The 24,868-nt window shown below is 42.1% G+C and overlaps 1 protein-coding gene across 32 annotated transcripts in view; it reads left to right on the plus strand.

Moving 5' to 3' along the window:
- Positions 1-24,868, plus strand: part of LOC147151834 (protocadherin alpha-C2-like) — a 185,482-nt gene that overhangs the window by 140,169 nt on the left and 20,445 nt on the right. Inside the window, exon 1 of one of the 32 annotated variants that reach the window (XM_086018872.1) lies at positions 131-2,618. The exons of 28 other annotated variants lie outside the window; for them this stretch is intronic. In XM_086018872.1, the coding sequence (XP_085874998.1) occupies positions 177-2,618 (2,442 nt within the window). In that variant the 5' untranslated portion in view covers positions 131-176. Of the gene's footprint in view, positions 1-130; positions 2,619-7,448; positions 10,057-12,922; positions 15,418-17,175; positions 18,867-24,868 lie in introns of those variants that run through there. 3 more of the 32 variants (XM_086018880.1, XM_086018918.1, XM_086019069.1) reach the window with 3 other exon arrangements.

Here is a 24,868-nt window from a genome sequence, read left to right on the forward strand (position 1 = left end):
AATTCGCCACACGGGGTCGCAGGAGACCGTAGATACGAATGTGTTGATTTCACGGCTCCTTCATATTCCTACTCCGCCCTGCATGGAGAAAAATAAATCGTCATCTCGGCGGTTCGTGCGTAGAATGCACACGGACACGCACAGCAACCTCGCAAGAGTATGCTGCATTGGATTAAATGATCTCAATGTGGATACATGATCGACGGCAGTCTGTTAATTTTGCTTCATTGACGATGAGGACGCGTCAACTAAGACACGATTCCTGGATTTACTTTGCTTTTCTTCTTTGTATCTACGGAGCATCCGCTTCACAGTTGTCCTACTCCATTAACGAGGAGGCGAACAAAGGCTTCGTGGTGGGCAACATCGCCAAGGATTTAAACCTCAACGTGCAGGAGCTAGACACCAGAGATCTGCGTGTAGTTTCCAGCCACAATAAAGAGTATTTTAGTGTGAATTTACAGAGCGGTAACCTATTTGTGAAGGAAAGAATAGACAGGGAGGAGCTTTGTCCGAATGTGGTAAAATGTTCGCTCAGGATACAAGCCGTGTTAAACAATCCGATGACGGCACATCGCATTGAGATCAATATTTTGGATATAAATGACAATTCACCTTCTTTTATAGAAAATGCGTACACTTTGAACATTTTTGAATCAGCTTTACCGGGAGAGCGGTACCTCCTTCCGGTGGCCGTGGACGCAGACATCGGCAGTAACTCGGTGAGGAGCTATAAACTGAGCAACAATGAGCATTTTACACTCGATGTGCAGAGCGGAGAAGACCACGGTATGTCTGCGGAATTGGTGTTACAAAAGTTTTTAGATCGAGAGAAACAACCTCTCATTGCACTCACTCTCACCGCTGTCGACGGCGGTAAACCTCCTAAATCTGGCTCGTTGCAAATACGCGTAAATGTCCTCGATGTTAACGACAACGTGCCCACGTTTAGCAAGTCGCTTTATAAAGTGCGTCTGAGCGAAGATGCCGCGCAGGGCTCAGTCGTGATTCAATTAAATGCAACAGATTTAGACGAAGGCGTGAACAGTAAAATCGCATATTCTTTTATTAAACGAGGCAACAATGATCCATCAAATATTTTTGATCTAAATGCAGAAACGGGTGAAATCACCGTGAAAGGTATTTTAGATTATGAAGAGACTCCATTTTATGAGGTCAGGATTCAAGCAATGGATCAAGGCCCCTTTCCTCGTAATGCACATGCTAAACTGCTCATAGAAATAATCGATGTGAATGACAACGCCCCTGAAATAACGGTGACGTCACTGATGACCCCACTCAAAGAGAACGCAGAATTGGGGTCAATTGTTGCTTTCGTTACAGTGAGTGATAAGGATGGTGGCAATAATGGTGTAACCAACTGTAAGGTTGTTGGATCAGTTCCCTTTAAGCTGAAAACCAACTACAAAAATGATTATTCTTTAGTTGTTGATGGAGCACTCGACAGAGAAAATACCTCGATATACAATGTCTCCATTATAGCAACAGATGACGGAAGTCCAGCTCTGTCCACTAGAAGAATCATTACTGTTCATGTTTCTGATGTAAATGACAATGCACCTCGTTTTCTAGAACCCTTTATTAATGTATATGTCAAAGAAAATAGTCCAATTGGATATTCTCTTTGTTCAATAAATGCAGTTGACCCTGATTTGGATGCAAATGCGAAAGTGTCATACACATTGTTAGATAGTTATCCAAGGAATATTCTGATTTCGTCACTTCTTAACATTAACTCAGAGACTGGAGATATAGTCAGTTTGCAATCTTTTGACTATGAAAAGTTAAAGACGTTTCAGTTTAAAGTTCAGGCCACAGACTCTGGTGTTCCTCCACTCAGCAGTAATGTGACTGTCAACATTTTTATCCTGGATGAGAATGACAACAGTCCCGCCATTTTGGCTCCCTATTCTGAGCATGGCTCCGTTAACAGTGAGAGCATCCCCTATTCTGCTGAAGCGGGATACTTTGTGGCAAAGATCAGGTCAGTAGATGCAGACTCTGGATACAATGCACTGCTCTCCTATCACCTGTCTGAGCCCAAAGGCAGCAACAATCTCTTCCGGATCGGAACCAGCACCGGGGAGATTCGGACCAAGAGGAGAATGAGTGACAATGACCTGAAAAGTCACCCCTTGGTGGTGTTGGTGTGTGATAACGGAGAACCCTCCTTGTCAGCTACTGTGTCTATTGATGTGATGGTGCTTGAAAGCACAGATGACATCCACACTCAGTTCAGACATGTGCCCATCAAGGAGGAGAGCTTTTCCAGCTTACACTTGTATCTGCTCATCGCCATTGTGGCCGTGTCGCTCATATTTCTGCTCAGCCTCATCACTTTAATAGCATTCAAATGCCATAGACAGACAGACGGACCCTTCGACAGGTACAGTGCCCCAATGATCACCACGCATCCTGACGGGAGCTGGTCTTACTCCAAAGCTACTCAGCAGTACGACGTGTGCTTCAGCTCAGACACACTCAAGAGTGATATGGTGGTTTTTCCCACGCCGTTTCCGCCTGTAGAAGCAGAACTGATCAGTATTAATGGAGGAGACACCTTTACCAGGACTCAGACCCTACCTAACACCGAGAAGGTAGGCTGACACATAATGTTTTTTGCCTTAGTTGACTACGCAGGCTGACCATTGAAAGCAATGTACACCGTAAACTGTCATAACCTAAAACATAGAATTTTTTATGACAAACGCCTGGTTGACAATCACTTGGTAAACTCAAACAGGTATAAGATGGTCATTTAGAGCATTTGTGCAAATAATGAAAACCACTCACAGATGGAGGAATCAATATGTTTTCTCATGTAGTTTGTGCCTCATGGTGAGCTGTAGTGCTGATATAAGTCCTGTGGTGTTGGTTTAAGATGAAGGCTTTGTGTGTTCTCTGTAATACTGGCTCTACTGTGGTCATGTCTGTGGTGTTAAAGTTCCATTCTTGACTTCCCATAGCACCTCACTTTCCATTTGGTGGAGAAAAAAATCAACTCTAAAATGCCACTGTCCGAGGTGCTGGACTTCCATGCACTTTTGTAGGTTCTTCATATTACTTATCAGATTAACTATCCATCCGACCATTTTGTATATTGCTTATCCAGGTCAGGTTTTAGGCGAGGTTGAGCCTATCCTAGCTTCCAGGTGAAAGGTGGACCACACCCCTGGACTAGTCACCGTCAATCACAGGGCACATACAGAATATAGACAACCATTCAGTCAGTCACATTCACACTGTCACTCCACGGGAACTGCACACTGCCTGCATGGAAGACATTGGTGACCCCACATTCAGTACCATGATTGTTAATACATATTTCATATTGTAGTAGTACACTGACAAAAATAGCGTGTTGAATCTACTCAATTTTGTTTTGTCAAGTGTGCGCACAAAATAAGATCATTTGGATACATCCATTTTATACGTATACCATTACTCTACTTTAAAAAATGTATTTGGATCAAGTTGCTTTTATTTTGTTCAAGCACTTGTAGAAATAAATTGGAGTAAATTCAGAAAGGTTTTCTTTTCAGAGTAGTAGTAGTAGTAGTATTTTAGAGTTCATACTGCTACTGACAGTTTGTTGGTTTGTTTGTGTGATGTGATGTCAGCAACTATTTCAGAGAAATAAGTATATCTGTTACTATTGCTGTATAATGTTCTTAAAATGTTCCAATACATTTTAAGTGGAATATGTGAATCAACGTTTTCTAGCATTCTTTTGTGTGAGGCCTGAACATCTGATTTAAAAAAAAAAAAAAAAAAAAAAAAGCTTATTTTGTTACTCTGAGGCCATTCTGCTTGTGCAGCGACAGTCATGGTGATAGACTTACCTTAAATTTGCCACACGGGGTCGCAAGAGACCGTAGATACGAAGATGTTGATTTCACGGCGCCTTCATATTCCTACTCCGCCCTGCGTGTAGAAAAAGACATCGTCATCTGCCGGTGGTTCATGCGCAGAAGACGCACGGAGACGCACTGCAACCTCGCAACAGGATGCTGCACTGGATTAAATGATGTCAATGTGGATACATGATCGACGGCAGTCTGTTAATTCTGCTTCATTGACGATGAGGACGCGTCAACAAATACACGATTTCTGGATTTACTTTGCTTTTCTTGTTTGTATCTACGGCTCATCTGCTTCCCAGTTGTCCTACTCCATTAACGAGGAGGCGAACAAAAGCTTCGTGGTGGGCAACATCGCGAAGGATTTAAACCTCAACGTGCAGGAGCTAGACACCAGAGATCTGCGTGTGGTTTCCAGTCACAGTAAAGAGTATTTTAGTGTGAATTTACAGAGCGGTAACCTATTTGTGAAGGAAAGAATAGACAGGGAGAAGATTTGTCCGAATGTGGTAAAATGTTCGCTCAGGATACAAGCTGTGTTAAACAATCCAATGACGGCACATCGTATTGAGATCCGTATTTTGGATGTAAATGACAATTCGCCGGCATTTTTAGAAAATGAATACTCTTTGGACATTTCTGAATCAGCTTCACCGGGAGAGCGGTACCTCCTTCCGGTGGCTGTGGACGGAGACATCGGCAGTAACTCGGTGAGCAGCTATAAACTGAGCAACAATGAGCATTTTACACTCGATGTGCAGAGCGGAGGAGACCACGGTGTGTCTGCAGAATTAGTGCTACAAAAGTCTTTAGACCGAGAGAAACAACCTCTTATCACACTCACGCTCACCGTTGTCGACGGGGGCAAACCTCCTAAATCTGGCTCGCTGCAAATACGCGTAAATGTCCTCGATGTTAACGACAACGTGCCCACGTTTAGCAAGTCGCTTTATAAAGTGCGTCTGAGTGAGGATGCCGCACAGGCCTCACTTGTGATTAAATTGAATGCAACGGATTTAGACGAAGGCGTGAACAGTAAAATCACATATTCCTTAGTAAAACGAGGTAACAATGATCCATCAAATATTTTTAATCTAAATGCAGAAACAGGTGAAATCACCGTGAAAGGTATTTTAGATTACGAAGAGACTCCATCTTATGAGGTCAGGATTCAAGCAATGGATCAAGGCTCTGTTCCTCGTAGTGCACATGCTAAACTGCTCATAGAAATAATTGATGTGAATGACAATACCCCTGAAATAACGGTGACGTCGCTGATGAGCCCAGTCAGGGAAAACGCAGAATTGGGGACAATTGTTGCTTTGGTTACAGTGAGTGATAAGGATGGTGGCAATAATGGTGTAACCAACTGTAAGGTAGTTGGATCCGTTCCTTTTAAGCTGAAAACTAACTACAAAAATGATTATTCTTTAGTTGTTGATGGAGCACTCGACAGAGAAAACAGCTCTTTTTATAATGTCACCATTATAGCCACAGATGACGGAAGTCCAGCTCTGTCCACTAGAAGGATCATTACTGTTCATGTTTCTGATGTAAATGATAATGCACCTCGTTTTCTAGAACCTTTTTTTAATGTATATGTCAAAGAAAATAGTCCAATTGGATATTCTCTTTGTTCAATAAATGCAGTTGACCCTGATTTGGATGCAAATGCGAAAATGTCATACACATTGTTAGATAGTTATTCAAGGAATATTCCGATTTCGCTACTTCTAAACATTAACTCAGAGACTGGAGATATAGTGAGTTTGCAGTCTTTTGACTATGAGAAGTTAAAGACTTTTCAGTTCAAAGTTCAGGCCACAGACTCTGGAGCTCCTCCACTCAGCAGTAATGCAACTGTCAACGTTTTTATCCTGGATGAGAATGACAACAGTCCCGCCATTTTGGCTCCCTATTCTGAGCACGGCTCCGTTAATAGTGAGAGCATTCCCTATTCTGCTGAAGCAGGATACTTTGTGGCAAAGATCAGGGCGGTAGATGCAGACTCTGGATACAATGCACTGCTCTCCTATCACCTGTCTGAGCCAGGCAGCAACAACCTCTTCCGGATCGGAACCAGCACCGGGGAGATTCGGACCAAGAGGCGAATGAGTGACAATGACCTTAAAAGTCACCCTTTGGTGGTGTTGGTGTGTGATAATGGAGAAGCCTCCCTGTCAGCTACTGTGTCTATTGATGTTGTTGTGCTTGAAAGCACAGCTGACATCCAAACCCAGTTTAAACATGTGCCCATCAAGGAGGACAGCTTTTCCAGCTTACACTTGTATCTGCTCATCGCCATTGTGGCCCTCTCACTCATCTTTCTGATCAGCCTGATCACTTTAATAGCCTTCAAATGCCACAGACAGACAGACGGACCCTTCGACAGGTACAGCGCCCCAATGATCACCACCCACCCTGATGGGAGCTGGTCTTACTCCAAAGCTACTCAGCAGTACGACGTGTGCTTCAGCTCAGACACACTCAAGAGTGATATGGTGGTTTTTCCCACGCCCTTTCCACCTGTAGAAGCAGAACTGATCAGTATTAATGGAGGAGATACCTTTACCAGGACTCAAACTTTACCCACTACTGAGAAGGTAGGCTTAAAATTTCTGTGTTTTTTATTCCTACACTCAATAATATTAATCTCCACATATGATTTATAATCAGCTATGACTAAACAGACTGCAGGATATTTCGCGTATGAAGAAAAAGACAGATATGGCATTTTGCAATTTGTTTGATGCAGATTTGTTGATTTCAGTAGCAAAATGGGGCCCTGTCTTTGGCCATGGTAGTGTAGTCTTTTACGTATAGCTGGTGTCCATTACAGTGCTGTGGGATCAATTCACAGCCCAGTATTGACTGTTGGCTGGTCAAGGGTGGAGTACGTATTTCAATTTGCATTTTACACCAAGTTAGCAGGGATTGGCTAGAGGCCTCAAGATAAATTACCCAAAAAAAGCGATCAATTTGCCCTGTCCTTGGTGCTGAATATATTTTTCAATGTACAGTGTAAAAGCTTTCTTGATTTCTAATCAAACCACATCACTGACCCCATGCCCAAACGTCACATGCTCTTGAATTGTATAAAAATGTTCATAGAAATTACCGATCAAATAGCGTCTCTATTTTATTGTGTTGAACTTCAAAACAATTTTTGGGCCATAATAGCCAGTTGCTTTGCCACAATTAAGAATGTCTCAATTTCCACAAAACAATGTGGGTGGAACTTTACGTGATTTTGACCCGATTTTGCCTTAATTTATCTTGATAAAATACTCTGCATGATTACACTGCAGATTTACATTTAAATTTTCTACTTGCACTGTTGTGGGCCTATTAGAGTTTTACTTTTTGAACTACATTGTTTAAGTTTCATTATTCCAAAATCAAATTCCTCTCTTTACAAGTAAATAATATATATTATAAATAGTATTAACCAAGTGTATGGGTTTTTTGGGGTGGGGGTGGGGGGCATTTTATCATATTTGAAGAAAACTGCTATTAATAATTTCACACAGCAGTATAACCGTTTAAAGTATACTCTCCTTTTAGGGAAAATACCAACTTTGAACGCTTGAGGTCGCATTAGACCACCACTTTGTATGAGCTTCACATCTCCACACTCCCGTGGCGCGTCATCAGACTGATCGCATTGAGTGCGTAGCCCAAAAGACTTACATATTCGGAGGAGGAGGATAGCGGATGGAATTATGGACGATCGGTCGTTGTTTTGTGGATGAACCACTGTGGGGGTTTTTTTTTTAGCTGGGAATCTGTGGAAAAAGCAATGGGTTGTGGACGGAAACATTCAAGTCTCTGCTGGTTCTTTATTGCCGTTTTATGGCACTGCTGCGCTGCTCAGATTACCTACTCTGTTACCGAAGAGGTGGACAAAGGAACCGTGGTGGGAAACCTAGCGAAGGATTTAAATGTCAACGTGAGGGACCTGCAAATTCGTGATCTAAGTGTCGTGTCGATTTACAGTAAGGAATACTTCAAGACCAATTTTCGTACGGGGGAGCTTTATGTTGCCGAGAGAGTAGACCGCGAGGAGCTGTGTCCAAAGGCGATCAAATGCACTCTCAATTTAGAGGCCATACTGAGGAACCCGATGGCGCTGCATCGAATTGAAGTGGTGGTAGATGATTTAAACGACAACGCACCTCGTTTCGTGGAGGAGTCGCATTCAATCAACGTGTCTGAAATATCACCCACAGGCGAGCATTTCTTACTTCCACTAGCGCTTGACGCTGATACTGCAGGAAACTCGATAAAGACTTACACGCTGAGCACAAATGAATATTTTTCTTTAGATGTGCAGGGTGGTGGAGAGCAGAGTGTATCTGCTGAGTTGGTGCTGCTAAAAGCTTTAGACAAAGAAAAACAAAGCACCGTAAAATTAACACTGACCGCTGTTGATGGAGGAAAGCCTTCCAAATCTGGCACATTATTGTTGCATGTAAATGTTTTGGATGTTAATGATAACACACCCTCATTTAGTCAAGCGCTGTACAAGGCTCGTGTGAAAGAAAATGCGCCACCTGGGTCTTTGGTGATTCAATTAAGTGCTACAGATTTAGATGAAGGAGACAATGGTAGGATAAGATTTGCTTTTGTTAAGCGTGCGCATTTTGACCCCGCAGACGTCTTTTTAATAGTTGCAGACACGGGTGAGATTGCTGTAAAAGGCCGTTTGGACTTTGAGGCGCAAGCAGCATATGATATTCACGTCCAAGCAACTGATAAAGGTTTGTTGCCTCGAAGAGCAAATGCAAAGCTACTGGTTGAAGTGCTTGACATGAACGACAATGCTCCAGAAATTGTGGTGACGTCACTCACGAACCCCGTTAAAGAAGACGCTGAGATTGGAAGCGTCGTTGCTTTAGTGACGGTGACTGATAAAGACGGAGGAATAAACGGCAACACCCAATGCAAACTAAGTGGCTCTACACCTTTTAAGCTTAAATCGAATTATAAAAACTATTACTCTCTAGTTGTGGACGGTCCACTTGATAGGGAGGAATATTCATTTTACAATGTCACTCTTGAAGCAAATGATGAGGGGAGCCCTCCTCTATCTAGCACGAGCATTATTGCCATTCAAGTGGCTGATGTTAATGACAATGCACCACGTTTCTCTGAACCCATTATTAATATATATGTGAAAGAAAACAGTCCTGTGGGAGCCAGTGTCCACAGAATAACCGCAATGGATTCGGATATGAATGAGAATGCAAGAGTGAAGTATACATTATTGGGAGATGCAAATGGTATTCCAATAACATCGGTGATGAACATTAATTCGGAGAGTGGTGATATAGTCAATTTACAATCTTTTGACTTTGAGAAAATTAAGACTTTTCAGTTCAAAGTTCAGGCAATAGACTCTGGTCTTCCTCCGCTCAACAGCAACGTGACAGTCAATGTTTTTATCCTTGACGAGAATGACAACAGTCCTGCCATACTGGCACCGTATTCTCAACACGGCTCCGTTAACAGTGAGAGCATCCCCTATTCTGCTGAAGCGGGATACTTTGTGGCAAAGATCAGGGCAGTAGATGCAGACTCTGGATACAATGCACTGCTCTCCTACCACCTGTCTGAGCCCAAAGGCAACAATAACCTCTTCCGGATTGGAACCAGCACCGGGGAGATTCGGACCAAGAGGCGAATGAGTGACAATGACCTGAAAAGTCACCCCTTGGTGGTGTTGGTGTGTGATAACGGAGAAGCCTCCCTGTCAGCTACTGTGGCTATTGATGTGGTGGTGCTTGAAAGCACAGCTGACATCCACACTCAGTTTAAACATGTGCCCATCAAGGAGGAGAGCTTTTCCAGCTTACACTTGTATCTGCTTATCGCCATTGTGGCCGTGTCGCTCATCTTTCTGCTCAGCCTCATCACTTTAATAGCATTCAAATGCCATAGACAGACAGACGGACCCTTCGACAGGTACAGTGCCCCAATGATCACCACCCACCCTGACGGGAGCTGGTCTTACTCCAAAGCTACTCAGCAGTACGACGTGTGCTTCAGCTCAGACACACTCAAGAGTGATATGGTGGTTTTTCCCACGCCGTTTCCGCCTGTAGAAGCAGAACTGATCAGTATTAACGGAGGAGACACCTTTACCAGGACTCAGACCCTACCTAATACTGAGAAGGTAGGCTGAACTTTTATAAACCCATATTGTTTTTATGTATTTATCCATCCATCCATTATCTGTACCGCTTATCCTCACAAGGGTCGCGGGGCGTGCTGGAGCCTATCCCAGCTGGCTTTGGGCAGTAGGCGGGGGACACCCTGAATTGGTTGCCAGCCAATTGCAGGGCACACAGAGACAAACATCCGCACTCACAATAACACCTAGGGGCAATTTAGAGTGTCCAATCAACTTACCATGCATGTTTTTTGGAATGTGGGAGGAAACCGGAGTACCCGGAGAAAACCCACTTTTATGTATTCATACATTTCTAATTCATACATACAGTGTACAGTGGAAATAAAAAGGTCTACACACCCTTGTTCGAATGCAACTCTTATATATATAATAAATCAAGACCAAGATAAATATTTCTGAAACCGTTTCCACCATTATTGTGTCTTATACCTGTACAACTCAAATGAAAAAATAAACTAAAAAAAACATTTTGAACAGGGGAAGTATAACAATTTAAAAATCTCCCATACTTATTTGGGAAAATGTGCTATGGCTCAATGAAATCAAGGTTGAACTTTTGCCCATAATTCAAAATGGTATGTTTGGCACAAACAGCACTGTTTTACAACAAAAGAACATTAGGCAATGTCATGTTTTGAGGCTGTTTTCCTTAAGATGGAATTGGGGTTTTAGTCAAATTGTAATTATAAACAGTTCCAAATACAAGTAAGTGTTAGCACCGAATGTTTTGGCTTCTGGGTGAAAGCAAAATGGGATGTTGGAAAAAAGTCTTCTAGAACGAATTAACTCCATTTGGGTTTAATCAGAGGTACTTGCCAAGGTCCATGTAACAAGGGCCACATCCCCAGTTATAAGCGGGTGTGCACACTTGTGCAAACACTATAGCTCAGTCGATTAATTTTACTTCTCTTCTCAAAAAGATTTTTTTCAGTTAAATTGTACAGGTTCACATTATGGGAAATATTTGAAATTAATTATCTTGGTGGGCGGTACGGTGATCGACTGGTTAGCACATTTGCCTCGCAGTTCAGACGTCGTGGGTTCTATCCCAGCTCCGGCCTCCCTGTGTGGAGTTTGCATGTTCTCCCCGTACCTGCGTGGGTTTTCTCCGGGTGCTCCGGTTTCCTGCCACATTCCAAAAACATGCATGGTAAGTTGATTGGACTCTCTAAATTGCCCCTAGGTGTGATTGTGAGTGCGGATGTTTGTCTCTGTGTGCCCTGCGATTGGCTGGCAACCATTTCAGGGTGTCCCCCGCCTACTGCCCGAAGACAGCTGGGATAGGCTGCAGCACGCCCCGCAACCCTTGTGAGGACAAGTGGTATCGATAGAGGATGGATGGATGGAATTATCTTGGTCTCATTTTTTTTACATCACATAAGCCTGCCGTTTAAACAGGTGTGTGTCGATTTCCTTAATCCACTGTACTGTATTTTTGTGGCTAGGAGAATGATTCATGTTAGGATAAGCATTTAAATTCGTCATCTGCCACATTTCAATTGTTTTGCCACTTATTGGAAATCTACAGTGTGTTGAAAATGACTGAAATTGTGGCATTTATTTATTTATTCATTTGATATGTTAAGGTACCATTCAAAGGAATATAATTTTATACATAATGTAATTGGCTACTGTGACTAAACCAAGCAAATTGTTGCACATACAAATAATTCGGGGGGTCTTCCATAAATTATTCTATAGTTTAAAGTGACGTCCTTACACATACTGTACTCAATTTTAAACATGTTTTTGATGAATGTTAGAAACTGCTGACTCAGTACTTATTTTGCTAAATATGTTACAATAATATTTGCAAGTACATTCTCACCCAGCACTTTCCCCTGTTTCACTGTGTTGGTGGTGTATCGCCTGATGACTCTGTGACACTGAGCAAAGAAAATGTGCCCATCATAAATAATATGAAATTTATATTTTAGTATAATTTAATTTTACATATAATACTATGAGGAATAGTGGAATTTATATGAGTTTAATTTAAGGTTTTCAATAATATAAAGCTCTATCTCCCTTACGATTTCTTTTTAAAAAGTTATTTATTTTGTTTATTTCCATTGATTGAAACTATATCAAGACAATACTTGCTCGCTCAAACCAAATTCAAATATGTCAAGTTTGGCCATTTCTGAATAATATTTTGATGGATGATTTTAAAACTACGTTGAACCGTGAATTGTGTTGAATTGAGACCTATGTGATTCTGAGGAATCTATCCGTGGTGCTGAATCGTGTTTTGACTCCCAATAGATGACTTAGAGCAGGGGTGTCCAAACTCGGTCCTCAAGGGCCGGTGTCCTGCCTGTTTTCCATCTATCCCAGCTGCAACGCACCTGTTTCAAGAGATCGTGATCGTTATCAAGCTTCTTCGGAGCTTGCTGATGAGCTGATCATTTAAATCAGGTGTGTTGCCGCAAGGAGAATTGGAAAACGTGCAGGAAAACGGCCTTTGAGGACCGGAGCTGGACACCCCTGACCTAGACGCTTGCTCTCAGCAAAAGTTTTTTTTTTTTTTTTTTTTAGTAGTATATTTAATTCAGATTTACCCTCTGTAAAGCATTTTTGTTATGCTCTCAAATACACCATCGAATTTGGTTTTGCAGATTTCTTTTTCCTCTTTGCGTTTGAGTCAGTATTGTTTTGTTTTTTTAACCACAGCACCGACTGTTTATTCAGCTGGTTTAGAGCATATTTAGCAATAGCATCATAACATCAGTTGGTGTCGCTTGACACCAAGCTTGTGCCGCCTAACCCCCACCCCCCAACCGCGTGCTCCATCCACCCATCCGGTATAGACACCTCCTCCTGTTCTTCAGTCGCTCATTGTGCTTTGTCGGGATATATACGCAAGAGCCTGCAAGACATATTCTACAGGGTTTCTCCTCGTTGCAAGTGTTGACAATGGGCATGTTCCGAAATTATTGATTTTATTTTGTCGCAATGAGTGGACGTTGTGGGCAATCGAGCATGATTTGGATGCATATGGTCCTTTTGCTTTGTTTGTACGACGGCAGCGTGGCGCAGGTCTCATTTTCTGTCCCCGAGGAGGTTGACAAAGGATCGGTAGTGGGGAATCTCGCCAAGGAATTACAAATTAATATACACGATTTGGAAAAACGGGATTTAAGAGTCCTATCTGGGACGTCAAACAAGTATTTCGACGTGGATTTAAAATCTGGTGCTTTATACGTTTGTGACAGGATCGACCGCGAGCAGCTTTGTCCCAATACGGCCAAATGCTCAGTAAACATTGAAGCCATATTGAGCCACCCGATGCGTGTTCATCGTATTGAAGTTCAACTCATCGACATCAACGACAACGCACCGTCTTTTCGTGAAAAAGAGAAGATTTTCAACATTTCAGAATCGTCCTTTCCGGGTGAAAGATATCTACTACCCATGGCAAATGACGCTGACACTGGCAGTAACTCGGTGAAAAGCTACAAGCTGAGTCCGAATGAATACTTTGCACTGGACGCACAGGGCGGTGTTCAACACAGTGAGTCTGCTGAGCTGGTGTTGCAGAAATCTTTAGACAGGGAGAAGCAGTCCGTCGTCCACCTCACTTTAACTGCTCTCGACGGAGGAAAGCCTCCCCGCTCAGGGACTTTAGATATAACAGTAAACGTCATCGATACAAATGATAATGTTCCCGTGTTTAGTCAGCCTCTGTACAAGTCTCAGGTGATTGAAAACGCCCCGCTTTTTACCTCCATAGTGACAGTTCAGGCTACAGATTTAGATGAGGGAATAAATGGCGAGATTGTGTATTCATTCATTGTTAGGGACAATTTCAATCCCAAAACAGTGTTTGCCATTAATCCCGACACTGGTGAAATAAGTGTGGCAGGAAAGGTAGATTATGAGGAAAACAAAGCTTTTGACATAAGAGTACTAGCAAGGGACAAGGGCTCCCCCTCTCGGAGTGTGCATGGAAAGGTTTTAGTGGAGGCAGTGGATGTTAATGACAATATTCCTGAAATCACTGTTACCTCTCTAATGAGTCCGGTTAAGGAGGATGCTGAGGCAGGTACAGTGGTTGCTTTGATGACTGTCAGCGATAAAGATGGGGGTGAAAATGGACAGACCAGGGCTGAACTTGTTGGCTTGGTGCCTTTTAAACTCAAGATGAACTATAAAAATTATTATTCATTAACAGTAGAAGAACCTCTTGACAGAGAATCTATTTCTGAATTCAATATCACTGTTATAGCATCAGATGAGGGCACTCCGCCTCTCTCAAGCACATCAATTATTCCTATTCAAATTTCTGACGTCAATGACAATGCACCCATATTTCTAGAATCAGTGATTAATGTTTACGTAAAAGAGAATAGTGAATCAGGGGCAATTATATTCACCTTAACTGCTTTGGATCCTGATGTAGAGCAGAACGCTAAAGTCAGGTATAATTTGATAGACAATATTTCCACAAATATTCCACTAACATCAGTGATGAACATTAACTCAGAAAACGGAGATCTAGTGGCTTTGCAGTCTTTTGACTTTGAGAAATTAAAGACCTTTCAGTTTAAAGTTCAGGCCACAGACGCTGGTGTTCCTCCGCTCAGCAGCAACGTGACCGTAAACGTTTTTATCCTGGATGAGAATGACAACAGTCCCGCCATTTTGGCTCCCTATTCTGAGCACGGCTCCGTTAACAGTGAGAGCATCCCCTATTCTGCTGAAGCCGGATACTTTGTGGCAAAGCTCAGGGCAGTAGATGCAGACTCTGGATACAATGCACTGCTCTCCTATCACCTGTCTGAGCCCAAAGGCAACAATAACCTCTTCCGGATCGGAACCAGCACCGGGGAGATTCGGACCAAGAGGCGAATGAGTGACAATGACCTGAAAAGTCACCCCTTGGTGGTGTTGGTGTGTGATAACGGAGAACCCTCCTTGTCAGCTACTGTGTCTATTGATGTGGTGGTGCTTGAAAGCACAGCTGATATTCACACTCAGTTCAGACATGTGCCCATCAAGGAGGAGAGCTTTTCCAGTTTACACTTGTATCTGCTCATCGCCATCGTGGCCGTGTCGCTTATCTTTCTGCTCAGTCTCATCACTTTAATAGCATTCAAATGCCATAGACAGACAGACGGACCCTTCGACAGGTACAGCGCCCCAATGATCACCACCCACCCTGATGGGAGCTGGTCTTACTCCAAAGCTACTCAGCAGTACGACGTGTGTTTCAGTTCAGACACACTCAAGAGTGATATGGTGGTATTTCCCGGGCCCTTTCCGCCTGTAGAAGCAGAACTGATCAGTATTAATGGAGGAGACACCTTTACCAGGACTCAGACTTTACCTAATACGGAAAAGGTAATGTAGCAGGCACACATCTCACCGGCCTAACCGATACATAGTACAATGTTTAGATTTGTGTCTGTTGTCTACTATGTCATAACGTTTTGATTTGGTGTTAATCCATAAACAAACCAATTAGCTTCATTCCCATTTTCTTTGGAATTATAGGATGATGTTGGATATTTTTTATACATTGATGAAATAATAAATTGTGGTATAGGGTAGAGCAGTGATTCCTTACATGGCACCATGGCACATGAATGTGCCATGAGAGAACATCAGCGGGTGCTTTAAAAAAATATTCAATTTCACTTAAATTGTCAGAGAACTATTTATTTATCATACATATTGCAACTGTTCATCTATCTGTGCCAGTGACATATAGTATCAGGCAGAACGATTTTAAATGCTCTTCCATTAGATGGCAAAAGGTACAATAAACCATTCCTACCATTCACACAACAGTAAGTCATGCTTGACTATACAGCTTCGTGTTCAATTAAACAGGCCCAGATTTCACTCTGAGTTGGTCAAATTGTGATCAAACTCAGAATAGATAATTAATTTAGTATTCATGCTTTTTGTGACATTTTTGTTTGATGTGTCGTGACTTTTTTTCCAATGTAAAATGGGACCTTTGGCTCACTAAAGGTTGGGAAACACTAAAGAGAATACATCATTTTGGGAATTTAGTACCTATAGGTAGCTGGTCGTTCGCTCTGGTGATCAAGCAAAACATAATTATGGACATAACTTCAATAGGATAGAGGTGTGGTAATTACGTACGTTTTTGATGGTGCTATTTTAATGATGCATGTGGATTTTTATGTCAATTATTGTCAAGCTGCCATTTTAAATTGACAGAAAATGTATATTTTTTGACCACAAGATGCCCCTCTCGGCCCGCATAAGTCAAACCCTTTAAAACGCTCCTCCCTTTTCTCCATATTAAGAGATGTATTGTACTGAGATTCTTTGTTCACCATAACAGTCCTCATTGCTTGTACTGACTCGGACATGTTAAAATGGTACCGGTGCAGTTCAATATTTCTGTGGCATCTGTTTAACGAGCCTTGAAAAGAATGAAACTGACCGACATTTTTCGTCTTTGGACATATATTTCCTTGCCTTTGTTTCACTTATGGAGTGTGGCATCTGCACAGATTGTTTATTCCGTGACGGAAGAATCAAATCCCGGAACAACTGTGGGGAATTTAGCAAAGGACTTGCACCTCGATGACCAGGATTTGGAATTGAGAAGTTTGCAAATATCAGGACCGAATGCCAGGTATTTGGAAGTCAATGCTAAAATGGGAATACTTGTGGTAAAGGATAGAATAGATCGAGAGGAGCTGTGCTCTCGCCGTGTGAAGTGCTCTTTGGAAGTGGAAGCCATAGCAAACGCGCCTCTGAATCTCTATCGTTTTGAGGTTAAAATTGTGGACATAAACGACAACGCCCCTACTTTCCGACTACCCGAGCTTGTGCTGAATGTGTCTGAGTTGGCTTTTACTGGCGAACGATTTACTTTACCAAAAGCATTCGACCCAGATGTCGGCAGTAATTCAGTCAAAAGCTATAAACTGAGCCAAAATGAGCATTTCTCTTTGGACGTGCAGAATGCGGGTGAGCAAACCATGTCTGCTGAATTGGTGCTGCAAAAAGCTCTGGACCGCGAGAAAAAATCAGTGATCAAACTCACGTTAACAGCTTTGGATGGGGGAAAACCTGCTAAATCGGGGACGTTACCAGTCACAATTGTCGTGCAGGATGGCAATGACAACATTCCAATATTCGACAACACGTTGTACAAAGCCACTGTGACTGAAAATGCTCCTCCTGGCACAAGTGTTCTATCAGTGCACGCTCGTGATTTAGATGAGGGTCTAAATGGAGAAATTGTTTATTCTTTTATTGATCACGATGGTGAGGATGTTGACAAGTTTGCGATTAATTCAGTGACAGGGGAAATTACAGTAAAAGGTGAATTGGATCACGAAAGTGGCAATGCTGTTGAAATCAGAGTGCAAGCAAAAGACAAAGGCTTGAATTCAAGAGCATCACATTGTAAAATACTAGTTGAAATCGTTGACATTAATGATAACCCACCAAAAATATCAGTGACGTCATTAGTCGACGTGGTAAGGGAGGATGCACCGCTCGACACAATGGTGGGACTCTTAACGGTTAAAGACAATGACACAGATAAAAACGGCATCGTTAATGTTCGAATCATTGAGTCCGTCCCGTTTAAAATCAAAAACACATACAAAAATCACTATTCTTTGGTTGTAGACGGTTCTCTGGACAGAGAGCAGGTTTCTAAATATAATATTACAATAACTGCGTCTGATGAAGGTGTTCCTTCCCTGTCCAGTACAACTGTAATAACTGTGCATGTTTCTGATATCAATGACAACACGCCCCGATTTGAAGAACCTCTAATTCATGTTTTTGTTAAGGAAAACAGTCCCCCTGGTGCAGTTATATGTACCATAAATGCAGATGATCCGGATGTGGGTGAAAATGCAAAAATATCATTCTCAGTTATTAATGGTAATAATCACAAAGATGTCATAGTGAGATCAATTATTAACATCAACTCAGAGAGTGGAGATATTGTTGCTTTGCAATCTTTTGACTACGAAACATTAAAGACATTTCAGTTCAAAGTTCAGGCCACAGACTCTGGTGTTCCTCCACTCAGCAGTAATGTGACGGTCAACGTTTTTATCCTGGATGAGAATGACAACAGTCCCGCTATTTTGGCACCCTATTCTGAGCATGGCTCCGTTAACAGCGAGAGCATCCCCTATTCTGCTGAAGCGGGATACTTTGTGGCAAAGCTCAGGGCAGTAGATGCAGACTCTGGATACAATGCACTGCTCTCCTATCACCTGTCTGAGCCCAAAGGCAACAATAACCTCTTCCGGATCGGAACCAGCACCGGGGAGATTCGAACCAAGAGGCGAATGAGTGACAATGACCTGAAAAGTCACCCCTTGGTGGTGTTGGTGTGTGATAACGGAGAACCCTCCTTGTCAGCTACTGTGTCTATTGATGTGGTGGTGCTTGAAAGCACAGCTGACATTCACACTCAGTTCAGACATGTGCCCATCAAGGAGGAGAGCTTCTCCGACTTACACTTGTATCTTCTGATCGCTATTGTGGCTGTGTCGCTCATCTTTCTGGTCAGCCTCATCACTTTAGTAGCCTTCAAATGCCACAGACAGACAGATGGACCCTTCGACAGGTACAGCGCCCCAATGATCACCACCCACCCTGACGGGAGCTGGTCTTACTCCAAAGCTACTCAGCAGTATGACGTCTGCTTTAGTTCAGACACACTCAAGAGTGACATGGTGGTTTTCCCCACACCCTTTCCTCCTGTCGAAGCAGAACTGATCAGTATTAATGGAGGAGACACCTTTACCAGGACCCAAACTCTACCTAATACAGATAAGGTGAGTTCTAATGTCCTGAAATCTATAAAATTCTTCTTGAGTTGAGTTTTCCATCGGGTGTCTGTTCTGAGGAGCCAGAAACGCTGTCCATGGTCCTGACAGAGAGCATGCTCACACCTAAGTTTCCCAGCTGGTGTAAAGTTCAAAATGTTTCTGTGTTGCCTTGTTGGGAAATACTGACTTACAATTTTGTCTAATATTAAATTTTGCTTCACCACACCAAAGCTACCCACTAGTAGGCTTGTCACGATACTAGAATTTCAACTTCGATACCGATACCCAGTTCAGTATTGGTACTCGATACCATTTCGATACCACACGGAACAAATTAAAGACGCACAGGCTTTTTTTTTTTTCTTTACTCTAAAACTTTTTTATCGCCCAAAACGTAAATTATCAGTAATACAATAGTTTTTTTAAGAGGTAGTGCAAAAAAAATAGTACAACTTCAGTATTTAACTTCGACAACCCTCTGTACAGTCAATGCCTGGAACCAATGACACATTTTAAGTTGAGCCTTGTCTGAACTAGTGCAAAGAAATAACAATACTGTGCAACACCAATGGCACATCATTTTCAAGTTGGAAATAACTCCCTTGGAAACAGCTGTAAATAATATATTGTGCATTTAGTAGAGCCTTGCTAAGCGCAACAATGGCAGATCTTCATGTAGCAGCACAAATTTTCTCAGTGTTTGCCATTCATGTTTGTGTCTGCATTCGAATCTAGAGTATATGCAGTATGGATGAGCATGCCAAAGGAGGTGATGTTTGTTTTTTATGGCTTGCTATTCACTTCATGGATTACACAAACATTTTTATTGAATAGCATTCTGCACCAAATTACGTTGTGCAGTTCGATCAAAGACTTCTACCGTTAATGAAGTGTGACCTTTATTTCTTCACTCCTGCGGTTCGCGTCCCCATTCCTCCTGATGCTCAACATGCAGATATTATTCACGTAAACCTAGCTTCTTCCGCTCCCCCTCCTATTGCATGCTAGGCTTTCCCATCCCCCTTCTCCTTCACCGTCAATTGGTGAGTAGGAGAGCAGCTGAGGGAACTAACAGAGAATTAATGTCCATCGCCACAGACATGTGTGCTATTAACCCTGCAGTGTTGCAAACATGATCTAATTCATTAGCATGCCTAATGTGTAAACTGCACAGGCAGTACTGGTGCTTTCAAGCAAAGCACAGACAACATATGACAACATATTTCAAGATATTTCTTATGTAGTCTCGTGATTTCCACGCATTGAAAATGTTCTTTTTCCTACACTAGTAGAATAATGACAGGAAAGTTCAGTTCAGCACTGTGACGCGGCAAATCTGTGATGCTGTGAGTCACTCAGACGACATGACCTCATTTCAGGGAGTGGTCCAGCGCAAACAAGCGTGGTCCGATGTGACTGTCGAAGCTCACTTGCTTCAGTGTGAGGGAGATTTGACAGAGGCTTTGTGTGCTTACACGCAGCAAAGGCATCGTGTGTGTGGACAAGTGGGTCATCTTGTGATTTAAAGATGGCTGCTCGCTCCATAAGCCCGCAGTGGGCTGTTTTGTTCTTTTTTTTCCCTTCCAATATATCCTCCCTATGTTGTGCTTCCTTAAACAATGCCTGAAGCCCTCTCCCTGCATAAAAGTGCTTCAGTGCCTGTTCTGCACGCCGCAGCTCTCTGTGAATATGAGTGGAGAAGGCTGGGGGAGGGTAGGTAATTTTCCGCTCCCTGCTGCTGCTACTGCAGCTTCAGCACCGACCACGCTATCAGTTCGGCTCAGCCTTCTACTCTGCGCCTGGGCAGGGCAGGGCAGACAGCACCTAATGTCAGTCGTTGTGGCAGGGCAGGGCAAGTGTGTGGCCTGTGCGGCTGAGGCCAATGAGGAGAAGCTTTTTTTATGAGCAGCCATCAGAACATGATGTATTTTTGCCATTCTTGGCCCTACAACGTATCTCAGTATTCGGTCAGTTGATGTGTGTGTTTTATGGATATGCTGATGTCCAAAAGAGGATGATATCAGCATGTGCCTTATGAAAGCTTTCTAGCTCTCGCAATTCTGCAGAATGCATTGAATTATTTATTCTGCAATACATTATCCTGCATGAGGCTTACAGCAAAGTGGTTCACAATGGGTCTATCAATTGTGCTTCCTGCAATGATTTTGCTAAAGGACAAAAAGCATGATGTTGATGTGGATATTTGATTTTATATACTGTGTGTGAGGGGCTTATCTATTTCTGTAAAACGAAGTAGCAGCCATCTGTGATCTCTTTGTCAGTCATCTCTTCTGTGTAACACTTCCTGTTTTTCTTCCCTCACAAGGGCGTGTCCTTTGTGCAAGTGAGGCAGACGCTGCTGTCTGTGGTTACCATGGAGACTGGTCTCAGCCTTAATGAAATGATGTACTCCTCTGTTTCCTAGGAGCTGCCTGGATGCACTCGCCTCTACTATTGAGCATGTGTCCGTAGATGCAAGCTCAAATGAAAACAGGCTGACATTGTAAAAACACGGTAGGGTGTAGTTTCATCATGAGCAGAAATGCCAAATCATAAGAATAACAATTAAGTGGATCATGTGAAAGCAGAAGGGAAGATGAGGTATTTTTGAGGGAAAAAAATCAGCAGTCGCAGCTTGAGTCCATTACATGAAAACTTGCTTTTGAGGACAAAATGGAAAAAACGCATTAAATAGATGCCATGTAGCTGAGTAGGAAAATCTTCCAATTGGTCACAGCTAAAGAAGGGAATTCATCACCCCACTTGTTTGTCTCCACCATTTCCCCCAGCCTGTCCTCACTGCATTGCCTCCTTCCCTCTTGGGAGTGTCGTCGGGATGTTGTTTTGTCATAAGATTAGCGTGTCGTGCTCGCAACCTCGGCTTCCATCCTCGTCCCATATGGCGAGGATAAAGGGCCAAGGCATCCAAAGAGGGAAATGTCCAAAGCCTGCCTGCCTTTCCTGATAGCTTTGTTCAGCGTCTGTTTGATTTATGCACAGGCAGAGTTGGGAGGAAGGCACTGTTTAACCCCAGAAGGAGGAATTTGTGCTCCCTTTATTTCTCTCTCTCTCTCTCTCTCTCTCTCTGCCCTTTATTTTTGAAAGCAACGTCCACAAGGGATGAGCAGAAACAAACATAACCATGCAGGGAAATGTTTCTTCTACACTCTGTCCACCCGTGTAAAGGTATTAACACGGGACTGATATTTGAAAATGTTAACATTTGCATTCAGGACAAAATGATGTAAGGTGCACACTAATTTGTAGTATGAAATTCATTCTGGAATGCATATGTGTTGCTCTTCAGTGTCAAGATTGGTCTTTGGCATTTAATCCTCCATGTTGATTGTAGGGGTGCACCGATACTGATACCAGTGTTGGTATCAGTGCTTTTACTGTGTGTTTGTAGTTTTTATATTCATAGTTGGAAAAATGTTAAAAATGCCACCCTAATGAGGGTAAGTGATTCAGAGATTGGATGGATGGATACTACAACACTGATACCACTTTACCAGTCTGACATACCGTCGCGGCAGGTGGAGTATGAGTCAGCCGTGTGGAAATATTTCAAGGTTAACATGGAGAAGTATGTGATTGGTGTGATAAAGGTTGACTTCTGTTGTCACAGTTTTATTTTATAGCATGTGGTTACCTCAAGAAGCAACGTTCATGCCGTTTTGCTCAACTTAGTTTGTAGTCAACACACGGGGATAATATGGTATCAATTTTCCCACTTGAATATCCGCCAGCCTCTATATTATGTTTGGTGTTTTATCGATGTACTGATTTACATACTGCCCCTATTGTTCACGCCAAGACACCACATACCTGAAATGCCTTGTGTTACATGCTACATTTGAGTGAAATGGATATCAATACTGTTTGGAAAAACATGTTGTTGCATGTTAAAATGTCAGTAATGACAAGTTTACTCTGTAAAGTGCTTGAGTGAAGCATATGCCATGTGCAAGAAAAGTTTGAGTTTTGTGTATTTAAACAATATTTGCTTAAGATAAAAAAAAACATTGTCACAATTGCAAGATGTAACGGCATTATCAAGTATTGTTGCTTGGTATCGGTGAGTACTCAAATATAAGTACAAGTGCTCATACTTGTTGTGAAAGAAATTGTGTTACGTGGTACATCCCTAGTTGATTGTTTTTGCTGGTGTGTGGGTGTAATGTGGGATAGGCCGTGAAGCGTGAGATCTGATATATTCGGCATTTTGTGTTGTTGCTTTTACAGCAAATATCCTTATCTTCTTGCCTTCCATCTTGCATTGTCAGTTTTGGGTCACTGCCATGGAAATGTGAATGAAAATGACTGCCCTTGATGTACTGTACGAGTTATTGCTCTCTGGCTCCAACTCCCTCCTAGTCATAGCAGGGATTATGCTTTAGAGAGCTTTGGTTTAATGGGAAAAAAAACTGCGGATTGGGAGTGGTAGTCACGTGTCCACCATTTGTGGTACCAATTTATTCCAACAGAGGGACCACTTTCACTGTGTCCTGTACCTTTGCTCTCCCCTTGTCTGCCTTTCCCAGGTCTGCCAAAGTGACTCTTTAACCATACAAAATAATGTGGAGAACCTAAAAGAGTGTGGGGAACATTATAGACTTTATACAGTTTGCTATCTCCAGATGCACATTACATTTTTTTTAACGTTGAATATAAGAAATATAATTTTGTGCATCTGGTAAAAATACATGTGATGCATGTCACATTCCCTATAGTAAAGTGAAAATCCGCTATAGTAGGTTTTTAAACAGAATTTTTATTTTTATTTTTTACTGCTAATTAAACTACAACTCCACTGCAGATTGTGCAGAATTGCATCAAACAAAATAAGGTGGCAAAATGTTAAAAGCACCTCTCAATATGATGCTGCAGTCTTTCACGTCTGCAGCTACAGTAATAAACAGGGTTAAATTAATACATAGGTCACTGATGGTATATTGGTACATGTGGCTTTTGGGAGTTTAGTTCCCAATCAGTGATAGTGTAATGTGAGTGTGAATGGTTGTGTGTCTCTATATGTGCCCTGCCACTGACTGGTGACCAGTCCAGTGTTGCCCGCCTTTCAACCCGAATTCAGCTGGATAATTCTCCAGCTCCCCATGACTCTAAGCAGGATAAGCAGTAGAGAAAATGAATGGCTGGATGAAATGTAGACAACCCACAGTCAATCACGATAAACATTGTTTTGTTGAAATGCTGAACTGTTGATACAGCTCTTTAGTGCTCTCTATTGGATCATCAGATTGCTCATGTGGACCCATGGTGTATAATCACTGAAAGCTGCAGCAAGTATATGTCATGTCAGAGCTTTAGTATTTGCATTCATATATTGTTGTTGTCAAAGACACATTGGTGAGTAATATTTTTAATTTGCGTAAATACTGTATAAAATAGGATGCTTTCATGTCAGGAGTTTTGTATCATAATTTCAAACTGACCTGTGTCTGTGCAGATAATGTATTGGAGCACGAAAAATGAAAAAAACTCCATATGCCAGGAGAGATGATATGAATGGCTTTTATAATGACCGCTTGCAGTATTAATGACGTTGGGTTTAGGGGAATGAAAACGTCCTTAATACAGGCCTTTTTGCATCATTAATGAAATGGGGGATTGGAGATGTTCATATAATGACAGAGTGAAAGATCATTTCTATATTTATCATGAAAATTTAGACCTTCCTTTACAACTGAATGCTGTTTTTACTTTAGTTTTTAACACTATTTTTGTGTGTTGGTTAAAGGTTGAATTGTAAGTGATTGAATCTTGTGTTACCCACTTGAAGTGATTTAAGATCAGGGTTTTTGCAGGTTGCTTCAGATGAGAAACATTTTACAAGGAACAGCAATTAGCCTGTGCAGCGCCACGGTTGTTGATGCGTATCAGGCATCTGTCATTTGAAGAAACATGATAACTTGATATGCATCACCCAGATGGAAAACAAACTGTCACTCTGTGGCATTCAATTAAAGATAGGGCAGATGTAATAA

The sequence above is a fragment of the Filicampus tigris genome, chromosome 2 (genome assembly GCF_054856515.1).
Source record: "Filicampus tigris isolate MCC_2025a chromosome 2, RoL_Ftig_1.0, whole genome shotgun sequence".
Taxonomy (NCBI): Eukaryota; Metazoa; Chordata; class Actinopteri; order Syngnathiformes; family Syngnathidae; genus Filicampus; species Filicampus tigris.